Genomic DNA, 27,500 nt, shown 5'->3' with positions numbered 1-27,500 from the left:
GCGGAAAGGGATTTTCTTCTGCTGCTGACCGCGCCTCTTGAGTTCCTGACACAAAAAAACATGTTTTTTTTGTTTAACCGATGGGTTCCCAGATTGCTATATGATAAACACTACATGGGGAATGGTGAGTGAGTGAATGAGTGAACAAACCTTTCCATACATGGCAAATGTCGCTGGCCTTGCAGATCAGATGGTTGAGTCTGTTGGTGTCCGCTGCCTTCAGCCTGCTGCCCCCAGCACATGACGGTAAACAGGTAAGCACTGGCCACCGCAAACCATGACATGTGCTAGTCTACGGCTCTCCCCAGATTGGCAGAGGGGGTGGAGCTACAACTAGGACAGCAGAGGGGGTGGAGCAACGACCGGGACAGCAGGGGGAATTGGCCAAGTACAATTAAATAGAGAGCCAAAGTCATGCCCACTTCCAGGTTAAGCATACAAACCAAGGGATTTCATCCACCATTTTATTTTCCATTGACATTTCGTAAAATGCTTATAAAAAATAGTTTTACTTCGTCAAACCAAGCAATTCAGCTATATTTGGAATTTTCAATCGGACCAAAAAACAAAAACAAAACAACAACAATTACACACACAAAAACTACCGTGTTTTAAGTTTTGGTCCGAGTGAAATGTTCTATGGTCTCTCCTACTTCTAAATATAGCTGAATTGCTTGGTTTGATGAAGTAAAACTATTTTATCTATGGAAAGATAAATGGTGTATGAAATCCCATGGTTCCTATGCCTAACCCGGAAGTGGCCGTGAAGAGTACAAGTACACAGTATTGAGTCGAGGATGTCCCAAAACTGGCCAGTGGTGAGAGGCTTTATAGACCGAGGCCTTACCTTTTGGTTAAACACATCGTTACTGACTTAAAGAACAATAAACATAATATAAAAAATCAATTGATTGTAAATTAGCAATATGTAATGTAAACACCTTTATAAATGTACACATTTATATAAAGGATAATATTGTTATGTATTTTACATACCATAAATGCTGCTGTGTCCATCTTTTTCTTTCCTGGTCAGAGCCAATGGTGGGATGCACTGTTTAAAAATGATATATGCATTTATTTACGTTTTCTTTTCTTTTATTTCATTTCATTTCATTTCATTTCATTTATTTAATGTGACTCGTTGACATTAAAATACATATTGTGCAGCAGGCATCACTAAGGAAGTGACTATCAATGTGCTGACATACTCATGCGTAAATGCATGAACACGGACTAAATAAAATCTAGTGTGGTGTGGGTGTAGTGCTTTTGCATGTCGGGATGTGCTCTGTGAATATGACGTCTGCGCTACACCTAAATGAAATGCATTATGCCAACACCTACGCTATTGGTCTAATGCCTCTGCCTCTATTGTACAGTAAGTATACAGTATGTATATTGGTGGCATAATCGGAGAGGTTTGGTCTGATCTTACAGGTCTTCTAAGATCATTGGTAGGCAGAGACTGAGATACTGTACATCTTTAAGGTGACTAAGACTCGTCCGTATCACTTTGAAAAATGAAAGGAGCCTCATGGAAAATCTCCACGGAACACAGGTTCTGCTTATGTAGAATAGTGCCTCATTATACAGTGACACACCAAAGCACACAAACATACACGAAGGAACGAACATGGGCGCGCGTGCGCACGCACGCACACACACACACACACACACACACACACACACACACACAACACACATACAACACACACACACAACACACACACACACTATTCTTCAGGCCCAAACCGTAACACTCAACAGTATATTACCAGGGCACAGGTATCCCTATGACATACTGTACATACATGCATGCATACATACATACATACATACATACATACATCGGTACATACATACATACATACATACATACATACATACATACATACATACAGTACATACTGTACATACATACATACATACATACATACATACATACCGTACATACGTCCGATGCGATGCGATGCGATACCTTTCACATTTCACAAAATCTAATTCTTAAATCTATGTAAAATGCATGTGTTTTGGAATGGTGCACAAGCATGAATAAATACAGTAGTAGTACATATACTTTTTTTTTAACTACCTCTCTGTCCCAGTAGTGCCTGTGTGTCGACTGTACATATTTAAAGTATTCATATCTGTATACTGTTTGGATTGAATTCCCTTAAGAAAATGTGATATTTTATAAGTTATTTGAAGTCCATGCAGTGATGCCCCTGTCAGCGGGGACTGCAGGGTGCCTGAGTTGGATGAAAGCGCTGTGGGAGTTCCACTTTTTAGTCCATGTGCTGCATACAATCTTTTCACTACTGTTGCAATGTGGCTCTCAGATGAGAATCCAATTTCGGTGTGTTTTTTTCAGTGGTCACAATGCGAAATATTGGCATAATTTGACATTATTCAGTCCTACCATAGAGCGAAGTGGAGCAAACAAAACTACAATAATGAAGGATAGATGCAGCACAGATGGTTGGTTGGAGGCGACTACAATGCCTGCCACTGAGGAGGAGAGGACACAGGTGTGCATTTAAATGAATCCGGCTCCTAATGGTCCTCTTACTGTGCAGCACCTACAATGTCAGGGTGACTTAACTCTGAATCTCAGACACGATGTCTGCAGAATACTCAATCGCTTCAACCCGTCAGAACTGATGCTCTCCTCAAAAGTTCTGCACGCACAGTCGCACACACACAATACACACACACACACACACACAATATACACACACTACACACAGACCTCAGATGTCTTAAGAAATGTCTTGGCTGTTTTAAATTCAGGGGTTTGACCCAATGAAGGCTGGTATGCATAATCCATGACTCTGTCCTCATCACACACTTTCTCTCCTGCCTCCCGGGGGCGCAAGACCCAGTCGTATGCATGGGTGCTACTGCTTTGACCTGCTGTAGTCCCTTCCTGCCTTCTGTTTTAGTCAGTCTGTTACATGCTCTCTCGCTCTCTCTCTCTCTCTCTCTCTCTCTCTTTCTCTCTCTCTCCCTCTCTCTCTCTCTCTCTCTCTCTCTCTCTCTCTCTCTCTCTCTCTCTCTCTCTCTCTGCCCATCTAGCATCTCTCACATTTATGTATTGCCTTCTTTCACCTGGCTGTACGTCTCTTTCGCCCGCATATTCATGTCTTCCTCCATTTCTCTCCCTATCCCTGACCCTTATCTGGGCTCTATTCCTCGGTGCCGTCTATGCGTTCGCTCCGTCTCCGTGGCATCCTGTCCGCTGTGTTCCACCCTTCTGCCTCTCCGTCTTCATTTCAGCCCGCGCTCATTCTCTCTGTTTTTCCCCCTTATTTTATCTTTGTTGCACTTAGTGTCCTTTGTGCCGCTGTGTCATCTATCACCCCCCCCTTATCCACCTCATCCTCTATATATCTTTTTACCTGGTATTGTTTTCACCTTGTGTGTCTGTGTCTGCGTGTCGTTTATATGTCTGTCTGTGGACAGATCTTGTGTGTCTGTGTCTGTGTCTGCGTGTCGTTTATATGTCTGTCTGTGGACAGATCTTGTGTGTCTGTGTCTGTGTCTGCGTGTCGTTTATATGTCTGTCTGTGGACAGATCTTGTGAGTCTGTGTCTGTGTCTGCGTGTCGTTTATATGTCTGTCTGTGGACAGATCTTGTGTGTCTGTGTCTGTGTCTGCGTGTCGTTTATATGTCTGTCTGTGGACAGATCTTGTGTGTCTGTGTCTGTGTCTGCGTGTCGTTTATATGTCTGTCTGTGGACAGATCTTGTGTGTCTGTGTCTGTGTCTGCGTGTCGTTTATATGTCTGTCTGTGGACAGATCTTGTGAGTCTGTGTCTGCGTCTGCGTGTCGTTTATATGTCTGTCTGTGGACAGATCTTGTGAGTCTGTGTCTGTGTCTGCGTGTCGTTTATATGTCTGTCTGTGGACAGATCTTGTGAGTCTGTGTCTGTGTCTGCGTGTCGTTTATATGTCTGTCTATGGACAGATCTTGTGAGTCTGTGTCTGCGTCTGCGTGTCGTTTATATGTCTGTCTGTGGACAGATCTTGTGAGTCTGTGTCTGCGTGTCGTTTATATGTCTGTCTGTGGACAGATCTTGTGTGTCTGTGTCTGTGTCTGCGTGTCGTTTATATGTCTGTCTGTGGACAGATCTTGTGAGTCTGTGTCTGTGTCTGCGTGTCGTTTATATGTCTGTCTGTGGACAGATCTTGTGAGTCTGTGTCTGCGTGTCGTTTATATGTCTGTCTGTGGACAGATCTTGTGAGTCTGTGTCTGCGTGTCGTTTATATGTCTGTCTGTGGACAGATCTTGTGTGTCTGTGTCTGTGTCTGCGTGTCGTTTATATGTCTGTCTGTGGACAGATCTTGTGTGTCTGTGTCTGTGTCTGCGTGTCGTTTATATGTCTGTCTGTGGACAGATCTTGTGTGTCTGTGTCTGTGTCTGCGTGTCGTTTATATGTCTGTCTGTGGACAGATCTTGTGAGTCTGTGTCTGTGTCTGCGTGTCGTTTATATGTCTGTCTGTGGACAGATCTTGTGAGTCTGTGTCTGTGTCTGCGTGTCGTTTATATGTCTGTCTGTGGACAGATCTTGTGAGTCTGTGTCTGTGTCTGCGTGTCGTTTATATGTCTGTCTGTGGACAGATCTTGTGAGTCTGTGTCTGTGTCTGCGTGTCGTTTATATGTCTGTCTGTGGACAGATCTTGTGTGTCTGTGTCTGCGTGTCGTTTATATGTCTGTCTGTGGACAGATCTTGTGTGTCTGTGTCTGTGTCTGCGTGTCGTTTATATGTCTGTCTGTGGACAGATCTTGTGAGTCTGTGTCTGCGTCTGCGTGTCGTTTATATGTCTGTCTGTGGACAGATCTTGTGTGTCTGTGTCTGTGTCTGCGTGTCGTTTATATGTCTGTCTGTGGACAGATCTTGTCAAAGTGATCGCGTCACAGCCGTGCAAGATGCACTCACAAACATTTACAGGTGTGTGGTTCAGATCATTTACAGGTGTGTGGTTCAGATCATTTACAGGTGTGTGGTTCAGATCATTTACAGGTGTGTGGTTCAGATCATTTACAGGTGTGTGGTTCAGTACATTTACAGGTGTGTGGTTCAGATCATTTACAGGTGTGTGGTTCAGATCATTTACAGGTGTGTGGTTCAGATCATTTACAGGTGTGTGGTTCAGATCGCAACGAAGGCCGAGTTTCCAATCCCATCACAAGATGGTCTCTAGTTTGTAGTTGATTTTCTCTCTCAACACAAACATTCTCTGTGTTGAAGGAATCTCTTGCATTGCAGCCCCTCCACAGAGGGAGGCTGCTACTCTCAGAATAGGACAATATACTACAAACAGATCAATGGGCCACTTCTCAACAACTCAGACCCGTCGCCAGGAGTCTTAAGGGGGGCATACGAAATGCATGAGGGGCACAATTATCATTCAATATTTGTGATAATCTGATATGCTCTGTTGTTGTATTCGTGCAGCACTGACGCATACCTAACTGTACTGAGGTTTAATTTTAGATTTAAACTGAGGTTGAATGTCCCAATGTATTATTAGGCCTATAATTATTCAAATGCAGTAGTCCTGAGTTACGATTATAACAGAGCGGCAACAAAATTGGTGCATTCACAATGCAGACATTCACTGATTAGACAATTAATTTGGCACCAATCAGATCAGGCGCACTTACAGGTTTTGTGCACAGCTGCTGGAGCGAAGACCAGTGCTTCCCCTCCTGTCTGTGGCAGGGGAGCTAGCCGAGGTGCTGAACAAGCCAGAGCTCCAGCAGGCAGAGGCTGGCCAGTCGCTGTCCAAGGTACCAGGCGTTCTTCCCACTACAGTAAGAGGCTCGTGTCGGCAGGAGGAGAGCACCTATAGGAGAGCGGTGATCATCTATCTTCATTTCCATTGTGATTCCCTGCACCTCTTTGGCAGCCTATATAACGCTTTGTGCTTTCAGACCTCGCTGCATGTGGATCTACCTCCACGCAACCCAAGCTCCTGATCTCCTCATGTTTTGACTCCTCCCTCTGTGAGAGGATTCCTGAGTTGTGCTGCTTTAAAGAGACTGTGAATTTAGTTTATCTTGTCGGCCGTCGGATCCAGTTTAGTTCTAGTTTTCCTTTTGAAGAGTCAAATAAAAAGACTAAACCTTCCTCCCATATATACCGTCTCTGCATCTGGGTCCAAAACCACAGCGGTGCAGCAAGATCAACCAAAAAACATGGACCCAGCAGAGGCTGAATTCGTACGTAACATCAAGGCGTGACCATGGCGGAACATCAAACTCAAATAAAGTCCCTGGAGGTCAACGTTCGAGGCCATCACCTGGTCGATTGAGGGTTTCACCCCCATCCTCCAGCAGATGAGAGCAGATCGGACTCATCTGCAACAAATCCATGCCCAACAACAAGAGATGAGAGCTGCACTGGCTAACATCACCGCCGCTCTACAGCAGCAAGAGCCGGCCCAGACAACACAACCTCTCCTGGCAGCTCCGACTTAGCAGCTCCCAGTGGACAGCCTTCTCAAGCCCGTCTCCCCAGAACCCAACCTGCCACCCCCAAATATTCTGGGATAATCCAGAGACCTGTCGTGCACAGCCTTCCAAGTTGAATAATGAACTGGCCAAAGTTCCATTCAACACTCAGCTCTTGTCTGGGCCTCCCCTGGCACGGGCCACTGCATTGTGGGCACAGCGGGCACTGGCTTGCCAGACCTATGACATGTTTGTGGCGGAGCTGCGCCGTGTGTTTGATCATCCCATGATGGGACAGGAGGTTGCCAAACGCTTATACGCCCCGCGGCATGGAGGAGAGACTGTAGCTTATTACACCGTCAAGTTCCGCACTTTGGCAGTGGAAAGAGGATGGAACGTTCCCTCTCTCCTTACCGCGTATCAGCAAGATTTGTCTGAGGAAATAAAGAGATGAGCTGGCCGCCCGAGAGCAGCAGAACCCATGAGGTCAAAACATGAGGAGATCAGCAGCTTGAGTTGCGTGGAGGTGAGTCAAGATCAGCAGTCTGAAAGCACAAACACAGCCATATAGACTTCCAAACGGGTGCAGGGAATCACAGTGGAAATTAAGATGATCACCGTTCTCCTGTAGGCGCACTCCTCCTGCCGACGCGAGCCTCTTACTGTAGCGGGAAGAATGCCTGGTACCCTGGACAGCACTGGGCCGGCCTCTGTTAGGGCTTTCGGTTCCGGTTGCCGAACCCAAATTTGAACCGGCCGGCGCGTTCCGACCAAAAAAAGAATTGGTTCGGAACCTGAAAAGTTGGTTCTCAGCGGAACCAAAAAATGTGTCCTGTGTAATGTCCTCCCACTTTGGTTCCGCTTAAACTGGTGTGAACGCGGGCTGGTTCGCCAGAAAGCACCAAGGTTCTGAGGCTCCAGAACGGAGCCAGAGCCAGAACCAGAACCGTGTCTGTCTGAAAGCGGTGTGTTGGAGCTCTGGCCTGTTCAGCACCTCGGACAGCTCCCCTGCCACAGACAGGGAGGGGAAGCACTGGTCTGTGCTCCAGCGGCCGTGTCATTTATGTCAACAATTTGCTTTAGAAAATGAAGAGATGCTAGGGATGCATACTTACATACACATAACTACGGTAATGTAAACGGGGGAGGTTGGCAATGGCATCGCAATCAGTGCACTTTCAAATGAGATACAGTGAGACTGATCGGTGATCATCACCTTAAAGTTTAAACCATCACAAAACAAAAAATTAAATACACAGAAGAAAAACAGCAGAAGTGCAAGCAGCCCTCGCAAATTGAAAACACTACGGCGAATGCTGACGCATTACAGGCTAATAATCACGTCATCATAATTTAAATCAGTCAACACAGCGATATGCAAAGCACCAAACACATTTAACTGGAACATCAGAAGTGTAAACAGCCGACGACCCTTTAAAAAAAGCATGCACACCACGGTGGGTACACACACACACGCACGACCGCGCACACACACACGCGCGCGCACACACACACACACACACACACACACACACACACACTATCTGAACTTTCTTTGAATTTCTGAATTGAGCTCCCTCGTTCTCCCTCTGTCTCAGTAAAGTTGAAGGTGGCATTTCGGAGTGTTGAATCTTCTCATCAAAATGTCTTTCCATCCATCCTTGAACTTGTGCCCAAAAGTAGCCAGCGAAAAGCTAATGTTATACACCTGATGTTACTGTCAAGTGTCGGGTAACGCATGGTGAGAAAGTAACGTTACGAACAACAACACGCTGAAATTTCAACCTAACGTTACCAGTCAGAGACATCATGCTGTATAACTGTGTCTGTAGAGGTGCAAACACACCAGCCGCTGAAGCGTCGTGAAGCACCTGGAAGTGCAGCCAGTTTCTTTTCGGTGCCCGAGCTAACAGATTAGACCATTCAGACTGTACTGGCTGGGGCACACCGAGCTGGCTCTCGTCCTGCAGCAACACTTTCAATGCCCGGTCTATTTTTTACGTGAGCCGTGAGTGGAAGCCTGTACAAGTTGTGACCGTGGTCTAAGCTACCACGTTGATCTTGTTTGTTTTTTCCCGCATGTGCACTCCCCCCCAGCTAGCCAATAAGGTGGCCAATCAGAGCAGCGTCAGCGTATTTTACCGTAAAGGTCCTTACACACCGAGCATGTTTTTTTTGTGCGATTAATTCGCACGTCAATAATATTTTCCGAACCTACATTATATCAGTCAATGCAACCGTGCATACCAACGGCGAAGTTTCGCCCAGCGTTATTGCGGTGTTTATTTTTTCGAACCACGGTCGATTTTTCAGAAATTCGCTTCCGACGTGTACACATCTGTGGCTGTGATTGACAGGTGGGTCAAAACTCGCATCGCAATTTCGTGCCGTATATTCGCATCGCTCTTGATGTGTAAGGACCTTAAGTATTGCAATATATGGGCATTCTTTTAGCTTAAGTGTTGAAATATAGGGGAGAGTTTCACGGTAATTGTCTAACTATCTGGGCACCAGCAGAACATTTAGGCGTGGGCCCATAGCGACGGGTCTGCAACAACTGAACCCAAAGAGGATACTGGAGCACATAATTCACTATCAATGTATTGATGAGGTTAACCCAAAGATAACAAAAAATGAAAAATAACAATCAATATAACAAAAAACAACACAAATTCCTCTTATTGGGACAAAGATTACCGATAACACGAGAGACTTATTAGTTCTTCATTAAGTATATGTGGTTTAACTAGTGTATTATCCAAAAAAAGCTTCTCTTCTCAGCAATTTATTAACATGATCTCCTTTCTGAGAGGCAGAGATTTTTTCAACGTCCAAAAATCTGAGCGATGCAGTACAGCCATTCTCTGCTCAGACTCTCCACGCTTCCTTTCCCCTTGTACTGTACACGTTCTCCGTTTGCCTTCATTTCCTTCCCGAGAGCAGCCCTTTTGGGAGACAATTCAGAAACTAGTTTTAGCACACGCTGTGGGGGTTCATTTTGACAGGGCGACTTTACAGCACGGGGGCCAATGCTCTTCCTTCATGTTTACTCGTGCGCCTCTCCGAGGTTCCCCGCTGGAGGCAGGAGGAGAGGGGGCGCAGCTGGAAGTTGGGGGAGATGGAGTGGGAGTTTGACAAGTGTAATCTCGCCTTCTCCTCATCTCTCATGTGTTACTCATTTCCCGTTTACAGCTGCGAGTGCTCTGGTTTTTCTAATTTTCTCTCTGCCTCCATGTGTGCCTGCCTTCGCCTCTCCCTGTAGGCTCGCGTCCCCGTGACTGCGGTGACCTGTACGCCAGTGGTCAGAGGGAGGACGGCATCTACTCTGTGTTTCCTGTTCACCACCCCGCAGGCTTCCAGGTGTACTGCGACATGACCACAGACGGAGGAGGCTGGACTGTGAGTCAGAGCCACACAGTCACGCACACACTGTTCCTCTCGCATGCAGAGCTAGTGCACGCACACGAACACACACAAACAAACACAAGCACGCACACATGCACACACACACACACACACCCACACACACACACACACACCCAAGCACGCGCACACACACACACACACATACACACGCGCACACAAACACAAACACACACACAAGCACGCACGCGCACACACACACACACACACACACACACACACACACACACATGCACACACACACACACACACACACACACACACACACAAACACACACACACACACATTTTAGTTTCTTTATTTGGATTTTCGACCACCACATTGTACAGACATTGTACACACAAGCAGGTGATAAAACAGTCACAGAACACTATAGAGAGGCAAAGTGACCGCCTACTTCCTGCTTCAGCACTGTACCAGAGATTTTCATCCGCCATTTATTTTCCCATAGACATTTTGTAAAATGCTTAGAAAAATCGTTTTTTTAGGTTTTAAGGTCTCTCCCGTTTTCTAAATATATCTGAACCGTTTGGTTTGAACAAGTAAAACTATTTTTCTAAGCATTTTACGAAATGTCTATGGGAAAATAAATGGCGGATGGAAATCTCTGGTACAGTGCTGAAGCAGGAAGTAGGCGGTCACTTTGCCTCTCTATGGCTAGATGTGGCAGCATTCTTTCTTTCCATACAATATGTACTGCAGTAGCTGCCTATGATGCCGGACACAGAGCAGTTGAGCTACAGTAGATGTTTTGCAGTTGTATCCGCATGCACCAATGGCTTCTGCTAGTGGGTATATTTGAACAGCTGAAGCAAGTGTCCATGTACGTGTCCAAAGAACAACCAATTACCAAAATAAGAACAGTCTTGGTGGTTTCGTTACATTAATCACAACGACACCCAGAGTGTTAGGAGCGCTAACGTGGTCTAATGTGCTATAGTACGGAGCTAAAGAAAACCCGTCCATCTGAACACTTTTGTGTATTTTGGCAGCTGTTCTGTGATACGCCATGGTTCTTTGGCGATCAGGTCCACGATGCGGTCATGGCGTGTAGTGTATAGTCCTTTGAACGCAGTGCAACTGATCATGACGTCGTGTTGTGAGGGGTGTACGAGAGAAGCATTGTATTTGGTAGGATTCGTAGCCGGACGTTTGTCAATTGCTGCATTTTGTAACACACACACACAACACACGTACAAACACACGCACGCACGCACACACAGTTCTTCGTTTATATCTGTATTCATCTAAAATACAAGCATTCACTCAGCCGCCTCATTTTCATAAAGCTTTTAATGAAAATGAAAAACGAGTGGAAGTGGAAGACAACGAAAGGCTTTTTCCAACATGTCTACTTGTACGGATGTGTTTCTATCCACTAAGCAGCACTAAATGAAGACTGATTCGCTGAACATTTCTCTCTGCAGCCCAAATGCAACATCTATTCCATTGAAAGGTCAGGATCATCGGCGACGAGGCTCGATCTGGTTACACGCACGGTTATCCAGAGAGCCTGCTGTGATTACAATTGTACTTATGATGTTCGGGAAACTCACTTAGCAATCTGACAGGTGGAATCGAACTTTTAATGGGTTATATTTGAATACAGTGAGTGAAATACAGTGAGAGACACAACAGAAACACCGATAAAGTGTGATGTAGCAATGAAGATCGAGAGTGTGCATCCAAACGTGCGTCGTTAGTTTCCATGGCAATTGATCAGATAGTTGGGGGATGTAAATTGGGGTTATGACCAGACAGTATACCCATGTAACATTAGGCTACAGTATATGCTGTGTAGAGCATTGGTTCAATCTCAGCATGGGGTCCGGGGGCCACCAGGGGTCCTTGAGGGAGTTCCAATGGGTCCCAATGGCAAACAGACAAATTGTTCAACTTCACTATTGTTAATTTACAGGTTTATGCAATTATAGAACATAGAAGAATGGCTGTTTTGATCATAGTGTCACTCAATACAGATAGTCGTGGAATTCTGGACAAAATCATATCTGTCCCTACAGTAAATATTCTCAGATTTGGGTTCGAGAGACAAATTCTCATCTAATGATATTTGATTGCCTGATATGGAAAAAAGGGTGAGAATCATTGCTGTAGAGTTGTCTTCTCCTGGATAAAGGTTGCTGTGATAGTAGATCAGAAGAAACATGCAACCAGCACGTAAAAATACCGGCTCCAATTGAAATGTACAAACCAATTTGTCACTGTCCCACATATCAAACCTGGAGGAGCTGGTTTTCGTTAGAGGTGCTGACAATCTAACACGATTGCTTTTCCTGTACTTTAACATCTTGTGTTTGTGCCGTAGGAGTTTCAATAGGATTTTGGCTTTCCAATCCAGCAGCATATAATTATTAGCATGGATGGAAAATAATATTGAGAGTTTGTTGAAGTGAGTGCTTTTCTATTCCTTGATCAAACATCTTGTCAGTTGCCAAAGTAAACATGGTTGTTTTAGGGAAAGTGTGTACTGGGAGAACTGTGTCCATTGGGAATGAGAGACAGAGAGGTGAACAAACACTCTGAGACACGACCATTTGATCTATATTTGGAAGTGTGGTTGAGATGTATTTTGGGTGTGTGTGTGTGTGTGTGTGTGTGTGTGTGTGTGTGTGTGTGTGTGTGTGTGTGTGTGTGTGTGTGTGTGTATGCATACATCTTTCTGGTTAGAACCATTTATCTCTCTTTGTAGCGTAGTGTAGCAGTCCTTTGGGATAGCAGTGCAGTTCTTACGGTCTTTCATATTTGCTTACACACATTTTCTGAAACTAGGGCAAAAAAAATCTAAACTCTAAAGCAACAAAACTCAAAACCACTAACAAAATGCAAAAAATCGCTTGTAAATTAAACACTGCATTTAAAACCATCTTCTCAAATAATTCTCAAATCAAATGAATACATCTTTCTAACAACCGACTACACATTGATGTGTTTAACGGGAAACACTTTTATGAATATTATCTCATCAGACGTATGCCTTTTGCATGTTCAGAGTGAGATTTGTGCACAGTAGCCTGTTGTCAAAAACTGTTACAGTACAACATACAGTAATGTAGTAACACACAGATTCATTAATACTTTATTTCAACACTTGAATACAGTATGTGTTGAATATGTGACGTGCTCTACATACAAAACACAATGCAGTAGGATAAAAACAGAAACAATTATTTTCTACAATATCAAAAAACAAAACAAAACAAACAAACAAATAAACAGCTGCATTCTGCTTCTTATTTGGGGCGGACCGCACCTCATATACATCACAAGCCAAGACTGGTCGCGTCTCAGTTCTGCAGAAGATCTAAAACATGATGTGATTGGCTAGGACAAGAATATTTCTATTTTTCAATATGAAATGTCACATTACTGTAACATTGGCCAACCATCACTGAGTAGCACAGTCATACACAGTGATGTGTATGACTACTACTACTACTACTACCACTACTACTAATACAACAGTATACTACAGTACCAAGAAGAGTACGGAGATGAGGGTACAAAGAACACCCCGGGGATGAGGGTACTTGCCTGTTGTCATGTGTGAATGTCTGGATGATGGAAGCAGCAGTGAAGCTCCGCTCCCTCATGCTGAACCCATGTGGACCACATGGTGAACCTAAAGTGACCCAGATAACTGTTCTCTCTCTTCATTGTCCTTGTCCTTCTCTTCCTCCTCTTCCTCTAGCTCTCACTGTTACATTGCTTTGTGCTCAAAAACGGTGTTTACACTGTGTGTGAAATATGGAAACGCTAATAGGCCCCCTTTAATACTACTACCACTGCTCCTACTTCTATTACAGCCAGCACTACTAGTAGTATTCCTAATAATAGGACCTTAAATACCACCTTATGCCCATAGCTGATATCGGTGTGATCATCTCATTCTGCACAGATACTGTGTGTGTGGAATCATTCATTTAAGTGTGTGTGTGTGTGTGTGTGTGGGTGTGGGTGTGGGTGTGGGTGTGTGTGTGTGTGGAATCATTAATTTAAGTGTGTGTGTGTGTGTGTGTGTGTGTGTGTGTGTGTGTGTGTGTGTGTGTGTGTGTGTGCGCGCGTGTGTGTCCGTGTGTGCGTGTGTGCGTGCGTGCGTGTGTGTGTGTGTGTGTGTGTGCGTGCGTGCGTGCGTGTCAATCACTGTCAGTAACTGTGTGAGATAGGCAATGTCACAGCCTCCTGTCATCATATAAAGTAAGAGCGACAGAGTGACAGAGTACTCTACACAGCATGATGGAATATAGAGCTACCTGCTGTACCAGCCTGTCAGTGGCCAGCACAACTCCAGGGACAACCAGTCACCATTGACTTCACTACAGTAGCCTATACAACTGAAGTCAATGGTGACTGCCTTTCTCTCCGGTTGTGCTGGCAGCCTCCCTCTGTGTTCTATGGACAAACTTCACCTGTTGTTTCAGCTGGCATGAGGGTGGGTAGATGATGATAGAATTTTCATTTTTGGGTGATCTGTTCCTTTAAGTAAGTAAGTGTGTGTGTGTGTGTGTGTGTGTGTGTGTGTGTGTGTGTGTGTGTGTGTGTGTGTGTGTGTGTGTGTGTGTGTGTGTGTGTGTGTGTGTGTTTGTGTGTGTGTGTGTGTGTGTGTGTGTGTGTGTGCATGGAAAGCAAAGGTTTGTGAGTGGGAGCATTAATTGACAGTAGGGGTGTCACAATATATCGTCCCACGAAATTTTGCGATAGTAAAACGTCACGATATGTATCGTTGAGATGAAATCTCATATCGCAATTTTTTTTTTTTTTTTTTTTTTTCAAAAATAGACAAAGAAACGTCTTTGTTTGTTGAAGTTCAATGTGTGGAAAGTAGTTCAGTTGAACAAGTCTCTGAAGAGACACATGAGAAGTTATACAGGAGAGAAACCATTCAATTGAGTTTCTGGCAAAACTGTTTACTTGACAGGAAAAACTAAAGATGAATAAAAAATAGACTAAGAAAAGTCTTGTTGTTTGAGTTTGAAGAAAAACTGAAGATGCATAATGAGAATTTATACTGCTGAGAAACCTTTTAGTTCAAAGTAAATCTAAGTGACGGTGTACAGTAACTCATTCTATTTCAAGATAAGCCTTATCTCCAATCTCATGTTTTTTCTAGTTGTTATTGTAATAACAATTTCCCACAACAGCATGTTTTGTATTTGTGCATTTCAAATAAAATACTACTTTTCCAGTCATATATTGTCATTATTCAAGTTTAAAAAAATATTGTTCAAATCGTATCGTATCGTATCGTTATCGTGAACCCAGTATCGTGATACGTATCGTATCGTGAACTGAGTGTATCGTGACACCCCTAATTGACAGTGTGCGTTTCCCTCTTTGCTGCACTATGCACCAGTGCTAAGCAAGCAGAAGTGCCTCCATGCACACTCTACTCACACATGATCACACGATCCTCTGAACAGATCTGCATAGCAGCTGATGGGAGTGATAATGCAGCCGTAACTGATCCTGGCTGCTGTCTGTGTTGTGGCTGTGCTGTGATCATGCCTGATCCTCATTAAGGGATCAGCATGGTGTGAGGCACCAGGAGCAGGTAGGCAGAAGGGATCAGCATGGTGTGAGGCACCAGGAGCAGGTAGGCAGAAGGGATCAGCATGGTGTGAGGCACCAGGAGCAGGTAGGCAGAAGGGATCAGCATGGTGTGAGGCACCAGGAGCAGGTAGGCAGAAGGGATCAGCATGGTGTGAGGCACCAGGAGCAGGTAGGCAGAAGGGATCAGCATGGTGTGAGGCACCAGGAGCAGGTAGGCAGAAGGGATCAGCATGGTGTGAGGCACCAGGAGCAGGTAGGCAGAAGGGATCAGCATGGTGTGAGGCACCAGGAGCAGGTAGGCAGAAGGGATCAGCATGGTGTGAGGCACCAGGAGCAGGTAGAGAGATGGGATCAGCATGGTGTGAGGCACCAGGAGCAGGTAGGGAGATGGGATCAGCATGGTGTGAGGCACCAGGAGCAGGTAGAAGGGATCAGCATGGTGTGAGGCACCAGGAGCAGGTAGGGAGGAGGGATCAGCATGGTGTGAGGCACCAGGAGCAGGTAGGGAGGAGGGATCAGCATGGTGTGAGGCACCAGGAGCAGGTAGAGAGAAAGGATCAGCATGGTGTGAGGCACCAGGAGCAGGTACAGAGAAAGGATCAGCATGGTGTGAGGCACCAGGAGCAGGTACAGAGAAAGGATCAGCATGGTGTGAGGCACCAGGAGCAGGTAGAGAGATGGGATCAGCATGGTGTGAGGCACCAGGAGCAGGTAGGGAGGAGGGATCAGCATGGTGTGAGGCACCAGGAGCAGGTAGGGAGGAGGGATCAGCATGGTGTGAGGCACCAGGAGCAGGTAGGGAGGAGGGATCAGCATGGTGTGAGGCACCAGGAGCAGGTAGGGAGAAGAGATCAGCATGGTGTGAGGCACCAGGAGCAGGTAGAAGGGATCAGCATGGTGTGAGGCACCAGGAGCAGGTAGAAGGGATCAGCATGGTGTGAGGCACCAGGAGCAGGTAGGGAGGAGGGATCAGCATGGTGTGAGGCACCAGGAGCAGGTACAGAGAAAGGATCAGCATGGTGTGAGGCACCAGGAGCAGGTACAGAGAAAGGATCAGCATGGTGTGAGGCACCAGGAGCAGGTACAGAGAAAGGATCAGCATGGTGTGAGGCACCAGGAGCAGGTAGGCAGAAGGGATCAGCATGGTGTGAGGCACCAGGAGCAGGTAGGGAGAAGAGATCAGCATGGTGTGAGGCACCAGGAGCAGGTAGGGAGGAGGGATCAGCATGGTGTGAGGCACCAGGAGCAGGTAGGCAGAAGGGATCAGCATGGTGTGAGGCACCAGGAGCAGGTAGGGAGGAGGGATCAGCATGGTGTGAGGCACCAGGAGCAGGTAGGGAGGAGGGATCAGCATGGTGTGAGGCACCAGGAGCAGGTAGGCAGAAGGGATGGTTGGTTCGCTGAGTGACTCACTGTCTGGCTGACTGCTGGGCTTAAATAAGGAATGAGCCATATGGCGTCTCATAGGCACACTGTGACCGGGCGCTGCTTCAGAGGAGAAGAGCAGATAACTAAGCAGAGGTGGGGAGGAGAGGAGAGGAGGGACTCACAACAGACAAAGGAGGAAGCCTGATGAAATAACCCTATTAGACATGGAGAGAGAGACAGAGACAGGGGGAGAGGAAAGAGAGAGAAACGAGTGAGGCAGATAGACCGAAGGGGCAATTAGTGCTGGGTATTGTTTAAAAACGACGATACCAGTACCAATTACCAGTACCCTTAAAGTGATACAGATAGCAAAAGAGTACTTCATTTGATATAGGTTTTTGTCTAGTACTGATAGCCATTACTTCAGAACGTTTCGGTGGCATTTTGGCACGCTGAACTGCCAACTCCGTCACATACACCGTGCTCGGCTTCACCACCACAGACTGTGGGCCAATCACACGTCACATTAAATCAAAGAACACCTGTGATGATTGGCTGCAAGCAAAACCATACAAATAATATTTTTTGTTGCTAGATCTGTGTACAAAAAGGATCGAATGCATGCATTGTTTGACTGGCAAAGATACCGGGTACCGATACCCAAACCTAGGGGCAATAAGGGAATGGCAATTTCATTATTTCCCTAATGCAGGAACACTATAATTCACAGATTCAAATATTTTACAGTGTTGGCTTGACTTTTCCAATAAGCCCTTCCTGGAATAGCGGTCTGTGATAGGATCTCTCTGTCCCATTGTTTTGGCTGTAAAAATGGTAGACCTTGCCTCAGGGATCGTTCAGCTGGTTTAAGTAATGGTGGCACGAGGAGGCCAGTGCTCTAGATTTAGGCTGGCGATCAGCAGAGCTCTAGCATCACAGGATCAGCAGAGCTGTAGCATCACATTATCAGCAGAGCTGTAGCATCACATGATCAGCAGTGCACTGTGGTTGGCGGTGTCAGCTCCCCTTACCTGAGCTGTCCAGTAGGGGTCCCCCAAGGGTCAATTTTGGGCCCAATTTTCTTTTCCCTGTACATTAATGATCTTCCAGATTACTGTTTTAATGTAGATGTCCAGCTTTATGCTGACGACACAGTTATTTTCACAAGGGCTAAAAACCCAGTGGAGGCGGCACGTGTCCTATCTTCAGCTCTCTCTCATATTCAGGCATGGCTAACTAAATCTTGTCTCGTGCTGAATGCAAAAAAAACTGTTTGTATGTTCTTTTCTAAAAAAAACATTGCACCTTCGCGCTCCAATGTTTTCCTGGGGTCAGAGGAATTATCAGTAGTTAACGAGTTTAAATACTTAGGCGTGATGCTGGACTCCAATTTAACGTTCAGCAATCACATTAAAATGATCTCCAAAAAAATTAAATTCCACCTGTATAATTTCAGACAAATAAGGAGCTGTCTGTCCACAGACGCTGCGTTTTTATTTTTACACTCAATGATCCTTTCGCATCTGAATTATTGTATAACTAGCTGGTCGCTGACAGGAGTAACCATCCTCAAACCAGCCGAACTACTTTATAAAAAAGCCCTGAAAATACTAGATAAAAAACCCTTTTCTCATCACCACTGCCATGTCATACGTAAATATGGCATGCTAAGTTTTGAGAACTTTAGAAATTTCACCTCTGCCTGTCTAATATACAAAGTTCTACATGGACTGGCGCCGCCTCCTCTTGCTGACTTTATCAAATATCGTGCGACCGCCAACTCGACCCGTGTCACCCGGGCCATTACGAACAAGGTCTGTGAGGTCCCCTTTAGAAAAACTTCCTTTAGTCAGAAGACCCTATCCTTCATGGGAAGCACTCTCTGGAATAATCTACCTCCCTCGATTAGAGAATGCCCGAGTCTCGCCACCTTCAAAGGCCAGTTGAAAATATGGCTCAGATCAAACCAACAATGTGATCACAATTAACATACTTAACAGATCATTTGCCATGTTTTGCAGCATGCTCTGTGTGTTTTATTTATTTTATTTATTTTAGGTTTCACTAACCTTTTATACTATTAATTTTTTTTGGTACTATTAATTGTGTGTTTTAATCATTTTTGGTTTTACTAACTTTCTGTACTTTTAATCTTTGTTGTATTATTAATTTTTCTTTCGCTTTCATGATTACATCAACCTGCCATGGGACTACAGGTGGAAACTAGCCCTTGGGCTACAACCTGGCATATTTACTGTACGGCTGTACTGTTCATTAATGTGTAAAGTCCCATTCTTTAAATAAATGAATCTGAATCTGAAAGCTGTAGCATCACATGATCAGCAGAGCTGTAGCATCACAGGATCAGCAGAGCTGTAGCATCACATGATCAGCAGAGCTGTAGCATCACATGATCAGCAGAGCTGTAGCATCACAGGATCAGCAGAGCTGTAGCATCACATGATCAGCAGAGCTGTAGCATCACATGATCAGCAGAGCTGTAGCATCACATGATCAGCAGAGCTGTAGCATCACATGATCAGCAGAGCTGTAGCATCACATGATCAGCAGAGCTGTAGCATCACAGGTTCAGTAGAGCTGTAGCATCACAGGATCAGCAGAGCTGTAGCATCACATGATCAGTAGAGCTGTAGCATCACATGATCAGCAGAGCTGTAGCATCACATGATCAGCAGAGCTGTAGCATCACATGATCAGCAGAGCTGTAGCATCACATGATCATTTGGGAGATGTTTAGTTTGCTGGGCAAGTTCTGTAAAGCCACACAAACCCTAAATCTCCTAGCTCATGTTTCTATATCTTAGTTTAGCATAGCCCCTGTGTGTGTGTGTGTGTGTGTGTGTGTGTGTGTGCGTGTGCGTGTGCGTGTGCGTGTGCGCGTGCGTGCATCCGTGCGTGCGTGCGTGCGCACACTCCCTTTACACTGTGTGTGACAGGCGAGCGAATGATCTGTGCTTCACCTTCACGGTTGCGATACCCAACTTCTCTGTTTGTTTTACTTCCAGGAAAATGTAAAAACAAAGAAAAGGAAAGAGAGAGATGAAACCATCACAATCCGTTTTTTCGCCCACCATTTCCCAAAGTAATAAGCTGTTTTCCATAATGCTTCTTTATGATGCGGCATCAAACTGCCCCAACCTGCACAGCCAGCAGACGCCCACAAACTAACTGCTGGAATCCCACGGCTTCTAAAATAAGAAGTCTGTTTTTAATGACTGCCTATCATTTGGTTTCCTCTATATAAACTGAAAATGCCCACCCCCGGGTTATTCACACCGCCTATTACTCCATGCTGTATTTATATTCAAATGACGGAAAATACTTTCTCCGGGGGGGATAACACCGTAAAAGACAAGTTTGTCCACTGGGTTTTAAGGAAGAAATAGAGACGGTTTGACCCTCAAAACCAACCCTCCGGTTATTGAGAGAGAGAGAGAGAGAGAGAGAGAGAGAGAGATAGTGAGAGAGAGAGAGAGAGAGAGATAGTGAGAGAGAGAGAGAGAGAGAGAGAGAGAGGGAGGGAGGGCAGCAGAAGATGTAAGGTGTAATCAGGCAAAATGTGCAGTTGAAAGGGCTCCGACGAGAGTTGCCGTGTGACAGATCTGGTGTCTGTGTGAATAGAGAGCTGCATGAGAGGGGAAGGACAAATGTATTCATGATCAGAGCTATAATCACTCAGAGGCTGTGCTTGGCTGTGATTACAGTATGGCTAAGACGAAGGCGAGGCAGAGGAGGAGGTGCTCGCGCTGAGTACCGCATCGCTGAAATCACATAATCACTGGAAAGAACATCCTCCGGGGCAGTACTGGATGACTCATACAATACCTTACCGTCACAATGTGTCCACAAAGCGGTTCTCTTTTTTCCACTCTTTTGATGTGACGTGCATAGAAAAGTAAAAAAAAAAAAAAACATCAATAAACTTTGAGGAAGTTAGAACGTTTACTATCAAGCTCTCGTCACCTGGATTTAGCCTGTAAGTACTGATAATGCATGGCCAGGTGTTCCTTCAAGCTCCATAACGTTGTGAGATTGGTGAAGTTGGTGACTTTATGTACACTAAGGGCCTGTGTCCACCTAGCGTCTTTTTCCGACGCTGGGAGTGCGCTGGGGAGCGCTGATCCTGCAGCGCACAATATACAAGGAAGCAGTCTGAAACTAATGTTAGTTCAGTGCGGTAGTAGCTTGATAGCTGACAGCTAGCAAGCTAACAACACATGTAGGCTATGTTATTAAAAGCAGTAAGCACAACACTCACCAGAAATATTAAGTGTTTAGCCAATCTGCTCCCACAATTGAGCCTTTCTGTCTCTGTTGCGATAGTTTCTCCATATGATTAGTTGCCAGAAAAGGAGCACCCGACACCAGTGTCTTTCTGAAAAGTTAAATTATTCTCAGCTGGAAGCGCTGGGAGCCGGCGCACAAAAACGGCGGAGCGCTCTGAAAATAGACACTGGGCGCAGCCATTGACCTATATATAAATGGACCAACATAGCTCATTGACTTTGACACAGCAAAATGAAGCTCACTTCCGGATATTGTTTGATTTCGTTTGATTGGTTGAATGAATTAATGCTACACGGAAGTACGAGGGGAGGGGGCGGCTGCCCCTAGCGGCTGCCGGGGGAGTTTCCGAATTTGCTCTCTCTCCCTTATCGCCGTAATGCATTATGGGTAGTCAGCTACTTTGGCTAATGTAGCCGCTAACGCTACTTACTTTACATTGCAGTAAAACGGCACTGAATGACCAAATTGATTTAACGTTTAACCATTTTAAGTAACACTGTTTCCATACGGACCCCCAGCGTTGGTTAGTTGTTTATAACGTGACTCTATTTAAAACCTTATAACGTACTCCGGTTTCTGTGCTGAATCCAATGGTCTGAATGTCTGAATACAGAGAAGGCTTAAGGCTTTATCTAACGGTATAAATAACGTTAAATGGTCCGCCATGTTATGGACGTTAGATGTATGGTATCTATATAGTTACGTGTGTCTACTAACATTATTAAAATATCATAAAGTAACGCTATTTTCTGATAATTTGCTCAACTATTACTTGTACCTGATGCCTTGCAGCACATTGCTGCCTCTACCGGTCGGAAGTATTACTGTTCTTATTATCCGATGTTTGTCGTCAATTTTCCTCGAAATGGGGCTATAATTTGGAAAACGGAGCGCGTTAGAGCATGAAAAAGACTTGAAATTGTTTTTTCAGACCATAGCCTACACTAATTTGGAAAGTGTTTATTTAAGACGTAGACCGAGAGAGAAGTTGGCTCGTTTCCCATATAGTTAAATGGTGATGTTCCCGGGAGTGCTACACAAGCTGCGACCCCCACTGGCCATTTGAAAGAAGGCAATTTCCGCATAGGCGTCAAAAATAGGCAGGCTGAAATGCCCACTGGGCGCAGCGCACTTTCTCTAGACGTCCGTGTGCGCCGGGCATACGCTCTCCCCCCATTGGAAACAACTGAAAAAAGATGCTGTACCTGAGGAAAAGATGCTAGGTGGACACAGGCCCTAACTGTCCATTATATAAACATTGAGACAATATGAGGAGGAAAGAGGACAGGAAAAGAACACAGAAAAGAAGAGAAGATGAAGGAAAAAGAAAACTGGATGTTTTTTTGAGTGGCAGTTCTCTATTCACTTTATGTTCCAACACAGGGTTCAGCCAGTTACTTCCTATTGTGTTTACACTTCCTGTGACAGTACAGTACTAGTGAGCAGGTAGAACAGACGGTGTTTTGAACAGGAAGTCATAACACAACTGGGTCAAGTGGGCGGGGCTACATAAGGTGAATTCGAGTGATCAGCTGGTCGGCGAGTTGGTAAACAAACGGCTTACTGGGGCTAACTTTATATAATGGGACCCTATGGAGCCAGCCTTGAGTGTCTCACTCTAGCCGGCTGTGCTGCTTACAAATTCACTTAATTTAAAAAAAACTGCGACAGTTCACACACCTTTAACACGACATGCATATTTTTTCTACATCAGACTCTTGAGCTACTTCTGCTCTCACTCAGAATGTCAAAATATACGCGATGTGATGTATAGTTTTTGAGGTATCAACGTTTGTTTGGCACAACTCATACTAGAAACCTAATGTACAAATTTATCGGCAGACTAAATGTGTCCCAGAATGCCATCATAGTACTGCTAACCAACCCTGTTTTTAGTGCTGTGAGATACAACTCACGAATGTGGTCCTATTGGTATTATGTGCATTTTATAGATCTTAATTCTGTTCTAAAGTGTTGTTCATGTATGTGTTTTTCTATGGACCTTGTGTCTGATAATAAAAGTTGATTGATTGATTGACTAGTTAACTGCTGCGGGCTTCCGCATTTCTGGGGGATTTGTTGTTGTTGTTGTTGTTGTGACGTCACGCTGATTCATCCTATAGTATTTCTCCATTAACAAAAGTAAGCCAAAGAAAGCAACTGCCATTACTATCCCTGTCCAACCAATACAGACACACACACACACACACACACACACACACACACACACACACACAGCCTAACTCGTGTGCCTTCTAGAGGTGAATGTACTGTACCAAATAACCTCAACAAGCATAATGTGACAGTGTGCCATGTGTATATAAATGTGCAGTCATGTGTGTGTTGGCAGGCTCAGCCAATCACACACACACACTGAAATATGTATACACCCACACAGCCCCTCAGCCAATCACACATACACACTGAAATATGTATACACCCACACAGCCCCTCACTCAAATAAAGTAATCCTTAGGGTCCTGTACCTGTTTCAGGAGAGGAAAGAGTTCACGTTCCATTTGAATACAGGCTTACTGTACGGCTGGAGAGTCATGTCTTTATATGATTACTATTTTATTTGTTAAAAGGAAGGGACTATAAATGACTGAGCGATCAATAATAAATGGGAGTAGATATATCAGAGTGCAGCGTGGGACTGCATTATCAAATGGTGCTTTTATCAGAGGTACACTGCAATCACTCTCTCAAATATTAAATTCAGTTCAGAACTGAAATGTAAAAGTTTGAGATTGAATGAACGATTGTGTGCATGTTGCATCTCCTCTTTGGAGGCTCTCTGAGTGCCTTTCGAGCCTTCCAGAGTGTGCTGTATGCTTTTCACTATCTCGCTCTGCCTGCAGGCTCTTCAATATTTCATCCCCCCTGTCCGTTTATTGGTTTGAAAAACAAAATAAAATAAAATAAACGTCCTGGATGTTTCTTCAGTTGGCTTATCTGTAAATTGTATGTGAGGCAAATTGAAAACTTGACTGCAATCTATGAGTTTTGTTCATAGCTTGGCATTCCAGAACTAGTGTGTTTAAGTTTGAATTTATTTAAATGTTCACTGTCTTCTGTCACTGTTCTGGACAAAGATGCACAGATAATATTTGTGTCATTGCTCTGCTATCTTCCATGTTCTACTGTCAGTGGACAGGTCAGATACGGCTGTGTGTCCATAGAGTGCTTTTTTTCTGAGCGCCAGCACCCTTTCCTCATTACAAGTAATGGGAGACAAGGTGCACAAAAGGCAGCCGCTCCAGGAAAACGCTGCAGTCGTCATTTTTTCCTCGCTCTCTTTTTTCCGTCATTTAAAAAGTTGAGAAAATATCAACTTTTCAGAAAAGTGCCGGGTTACATCAACTGTTCTTTCCCAGCTGACCAGTCGCCATGACGGAGACAGTGACCGTTTCCCATACCGTCCCATAGCAACAGACACTGACCGTTTCCCATACCGTCCCATAGCAACAGACACTGAGCGTTTCCCATACCGTCCCCTAGCGACAGACACTGACCGTTTCCCATACCGTCCCATAGCGACAGACACTGAGCGTTTCCCATACCGTCCCATAGCAACAGACACTGACCGTTTCCCATACCGTCCCATAGCAACAGACACTGACCGTTTCCCATACCGTCCCATAGCAACAGACACTGACCGTTTCCCATACCGTCCCATAGCAACAGACACTGAGCGTTTCCCATACCGTCCCCTAGCGACAGACACTGACCGTTTCCCATACCGTCCCATAGCGACAGACACTGACCGTTTCCCATACCGTCCCATAGCGACAGACACTGACCGTTTCCCATACCGTCCCATAGCAACAGACACTGACCGTTTCCCATACCGTCCCATAGCGACAGACACTGACCGTTTCCCATACCGTCCCATAGCAACAGACACTGACCGTTTCCCATACCGTCCCATAGCGACAGACACTGACCGTTTCCCATACCGTCCCATAGCAACAGACACTGACCGTTTCTCATACCGTCCCCTAGCAACAGACACTGACCGTGTCCCATACCGTCCCATAGCAACAGACACTGACCGTTTCCCATACCGTCCCATAGTGACAGACACTGACCGTTTCCCATACCGTCCCATAGCGACAGACACTGACCGTTTCCCATACCGTCCCATAGCAGACACTGACCGTTTCCCATACCGTCCCATAGCGACAGACACTGACCGTTTCCCATACCGTCCCATAGCAACAGACACTGACCGTTTCTCATACCGTCCCCTAGCAACAGACACTGACCGTGTCCCATACCGTCCCATAGCAACAGACACTGACCGTTTCCCATACCGTCCCATAGCAACAGACACTGGCCATTTCCCATCCTGTCCCATAGAAACAGACAATGACCGTTTCCCATATGCCCGGTAGGTACGTTTACCTACGGTAAAAAGCAACAAACAATAATAATACACATAAAACAATGCATAGAAAATTGTAGAATAAAGCAAAAGTCATACAGAGATTAAAAAAAACGAATCTTTTGTCAAAAAGAATGTTTTAAGAAGGGCTTTAAAAGCAGTGACAGAATTAGCAGACCTAATCTCAACAGGTAAGTCATTGTGGGGGCCGGCCCGGGACAGCAAAGCCCTTGGTCACCAGCCGGGTTCAAGGGAGGGCCAGAAGGGCACGATCAGCTGACCTGAGAGGGCACCCAGGCACATAGGGGATTACTAGGTCTCTGATGTAACTAGGGGCCAGGTCGTGTAAGGCCTCGAGAGGTCAACAATATATTATGGTTCAGTCCCAACAACACATAGCAAAATGTTTATTTAAACGGAAACGGCGGCGCATTGAATCATGCAAGGAAACTTCCAACCTGGAACCAGCTAACAAAACGGTGCACACCGTTTTCATATAATTGAACACACCCCATGTTAGTAAGCTGCTCGCAACAATCAAATAAAACAAACGTGCAAAGCCACATATAGTGATACTGTAAGCCAAATAACATAGCTTACTGCTTTGATTCCCAAATACATTTAAATAAATTTAAGTTATTTAACTTAATAAATGTAAGTAAATATATAGAAATTAATGGTAAAGACACAAGATGAGAAGAGCAGCTTTAGCAGGCTTGCTTCGAGCGCACGTCTCAAACCGTGACGACTTTCTGACGCATGATAGTTACGTTGTTACGTCGACGCGTCAAACACTTCATGCGACCCCTACTACTACTAAGCTCAAACGTTTTGTTTTAGTTTTTTTCTCTTTTTTTTTGGCCACCGGGTGTCACGAATGAGCTAAATGAACAGTTACATTTGACTGGACGTGGTCAGAACAACGTGCATACTGTAGCAACGCTCTGTTATACCTAGCTAGCAGCGCTCTGTTATACAGAAATAACAGACCGTAGAATGCGGTCATTGACCAATCGGAATCGAGTATTCAACAAAGCCGCGTAATAATAAGGAAATACCCTAGGTTCAGGCTCAGCAGCAAACCAAGCCACCTATAATCATTCCCACTGCAGGCCTACTTACACATTACAATGGAAGATGGAACACAATTCAATTCACACTTTGGCAAGTGTGAATTGAAAACATTTATGTTTGCACAGTGTATGTGTCGTACATGTATGTCCTTTGTGTGTGTGTGTGTGTGTGTGTGTGTGTGTGTGTGTGTGTGTGTGTGTGTGTGTGTGTGTGTGTGTGCGTGCGTGCGTGCGTGCGTGTGTGTGTCCTTGGGGCATCCTAACAGGCGTGAGGGGACAGATAAGCGTGGGTGGTGACAGACAGGTGGTAGCGTTGTCACAGGTATGACCTTTAGGACACGAGCACTGCTAGCCGTGTAGCTGTGTGAGGGGGAGGGGAGGGGAGGGCTGTGTGAGGGGAGGGGAGGGGAGGGCTGTGTGAGGGGAGGGGAGGGGAGGGGAGGGCTGTGTGAGGGGAGGGGAGGGCTGTGTGAGGGGAGGGGAGGGGAGGGCTGTGTGAGGGGAGGGGAGGGGGAGGGGAGGGGAGGGGAGGGGAGGGCTGTGTGAGGGGAGGGGAGGGGAGGGGAGGGCTGTGAGGGGAGGGGAGGGGAGGGGAGGGGAGGGGAGGAGTGGAGAGGGGAGGGGAGGAGTGGAGTGGAGAGGGGAGGGGAGGGGAGGGCTCTGTTCCAGGGCTGTTGCACTGGCCTTCACTGTATTTATCAGCTCTCTCTGCCACAGGACTCCCAGCAACAGTGCTGCAGTTCTACTGTAATTGCCTGCCTCTCATCATTTTATGTCCCTGTAATTCTCTCCATTTCCAGCTGGCGCTGGACAACAAGGCCAAAATCTACTTCTTCATACTGTATCAGTACAATACGATCATTATTACAATATTAGTCAATGAGTGTGTTAACATTACTGTATAAAGACCATA

The 27,500-nt window shown here is 45.4% G+C and overlaps 1 protein-coding gene across 1 annotated transcript in view; it reads left to right on the top strand.

The window, feature by feature from the left end:
* fibcd1b (fibrinogen C domain containing 1b) overlaps window positions 1-27,500 on the top strand; it is a gene marked incomplete at its 3' end in the record, with an annotated part of 227,426 nt that overhangs the window by 124,765 nt on the left and 75,161 nt on the right. Inside the window, exon 5 of the mRNA XM_083641568.1 lies at window positions 9,722-9,858. Within this exon, the coding sequence (XP_083497694.1) occupies window positions 9,722-9,858 (137 nt within the window). The remainder of the gene's footprint in view (window positions 1-9,721; window positions 9,859-27,500) is intronic.

The sequence above is a fragment of the Poromitra crassiceps genome (assembly GCF_964638095.1).
Source record: "Poromitra crassiceps genome assembly, chromosome: 8".
In the NCBI taxonomy this organism is placed as follows: Eukaryota; Metazoa; Chordata; class Actinopteri; order Beryciformes; family Melamphaidae; genus Poromitra; species Poromitra crassiceps.
Note: the sequence above shows the minus strand (reverse complement) of the source record. Positions and strands in the feature narration are given on the sequence as shown.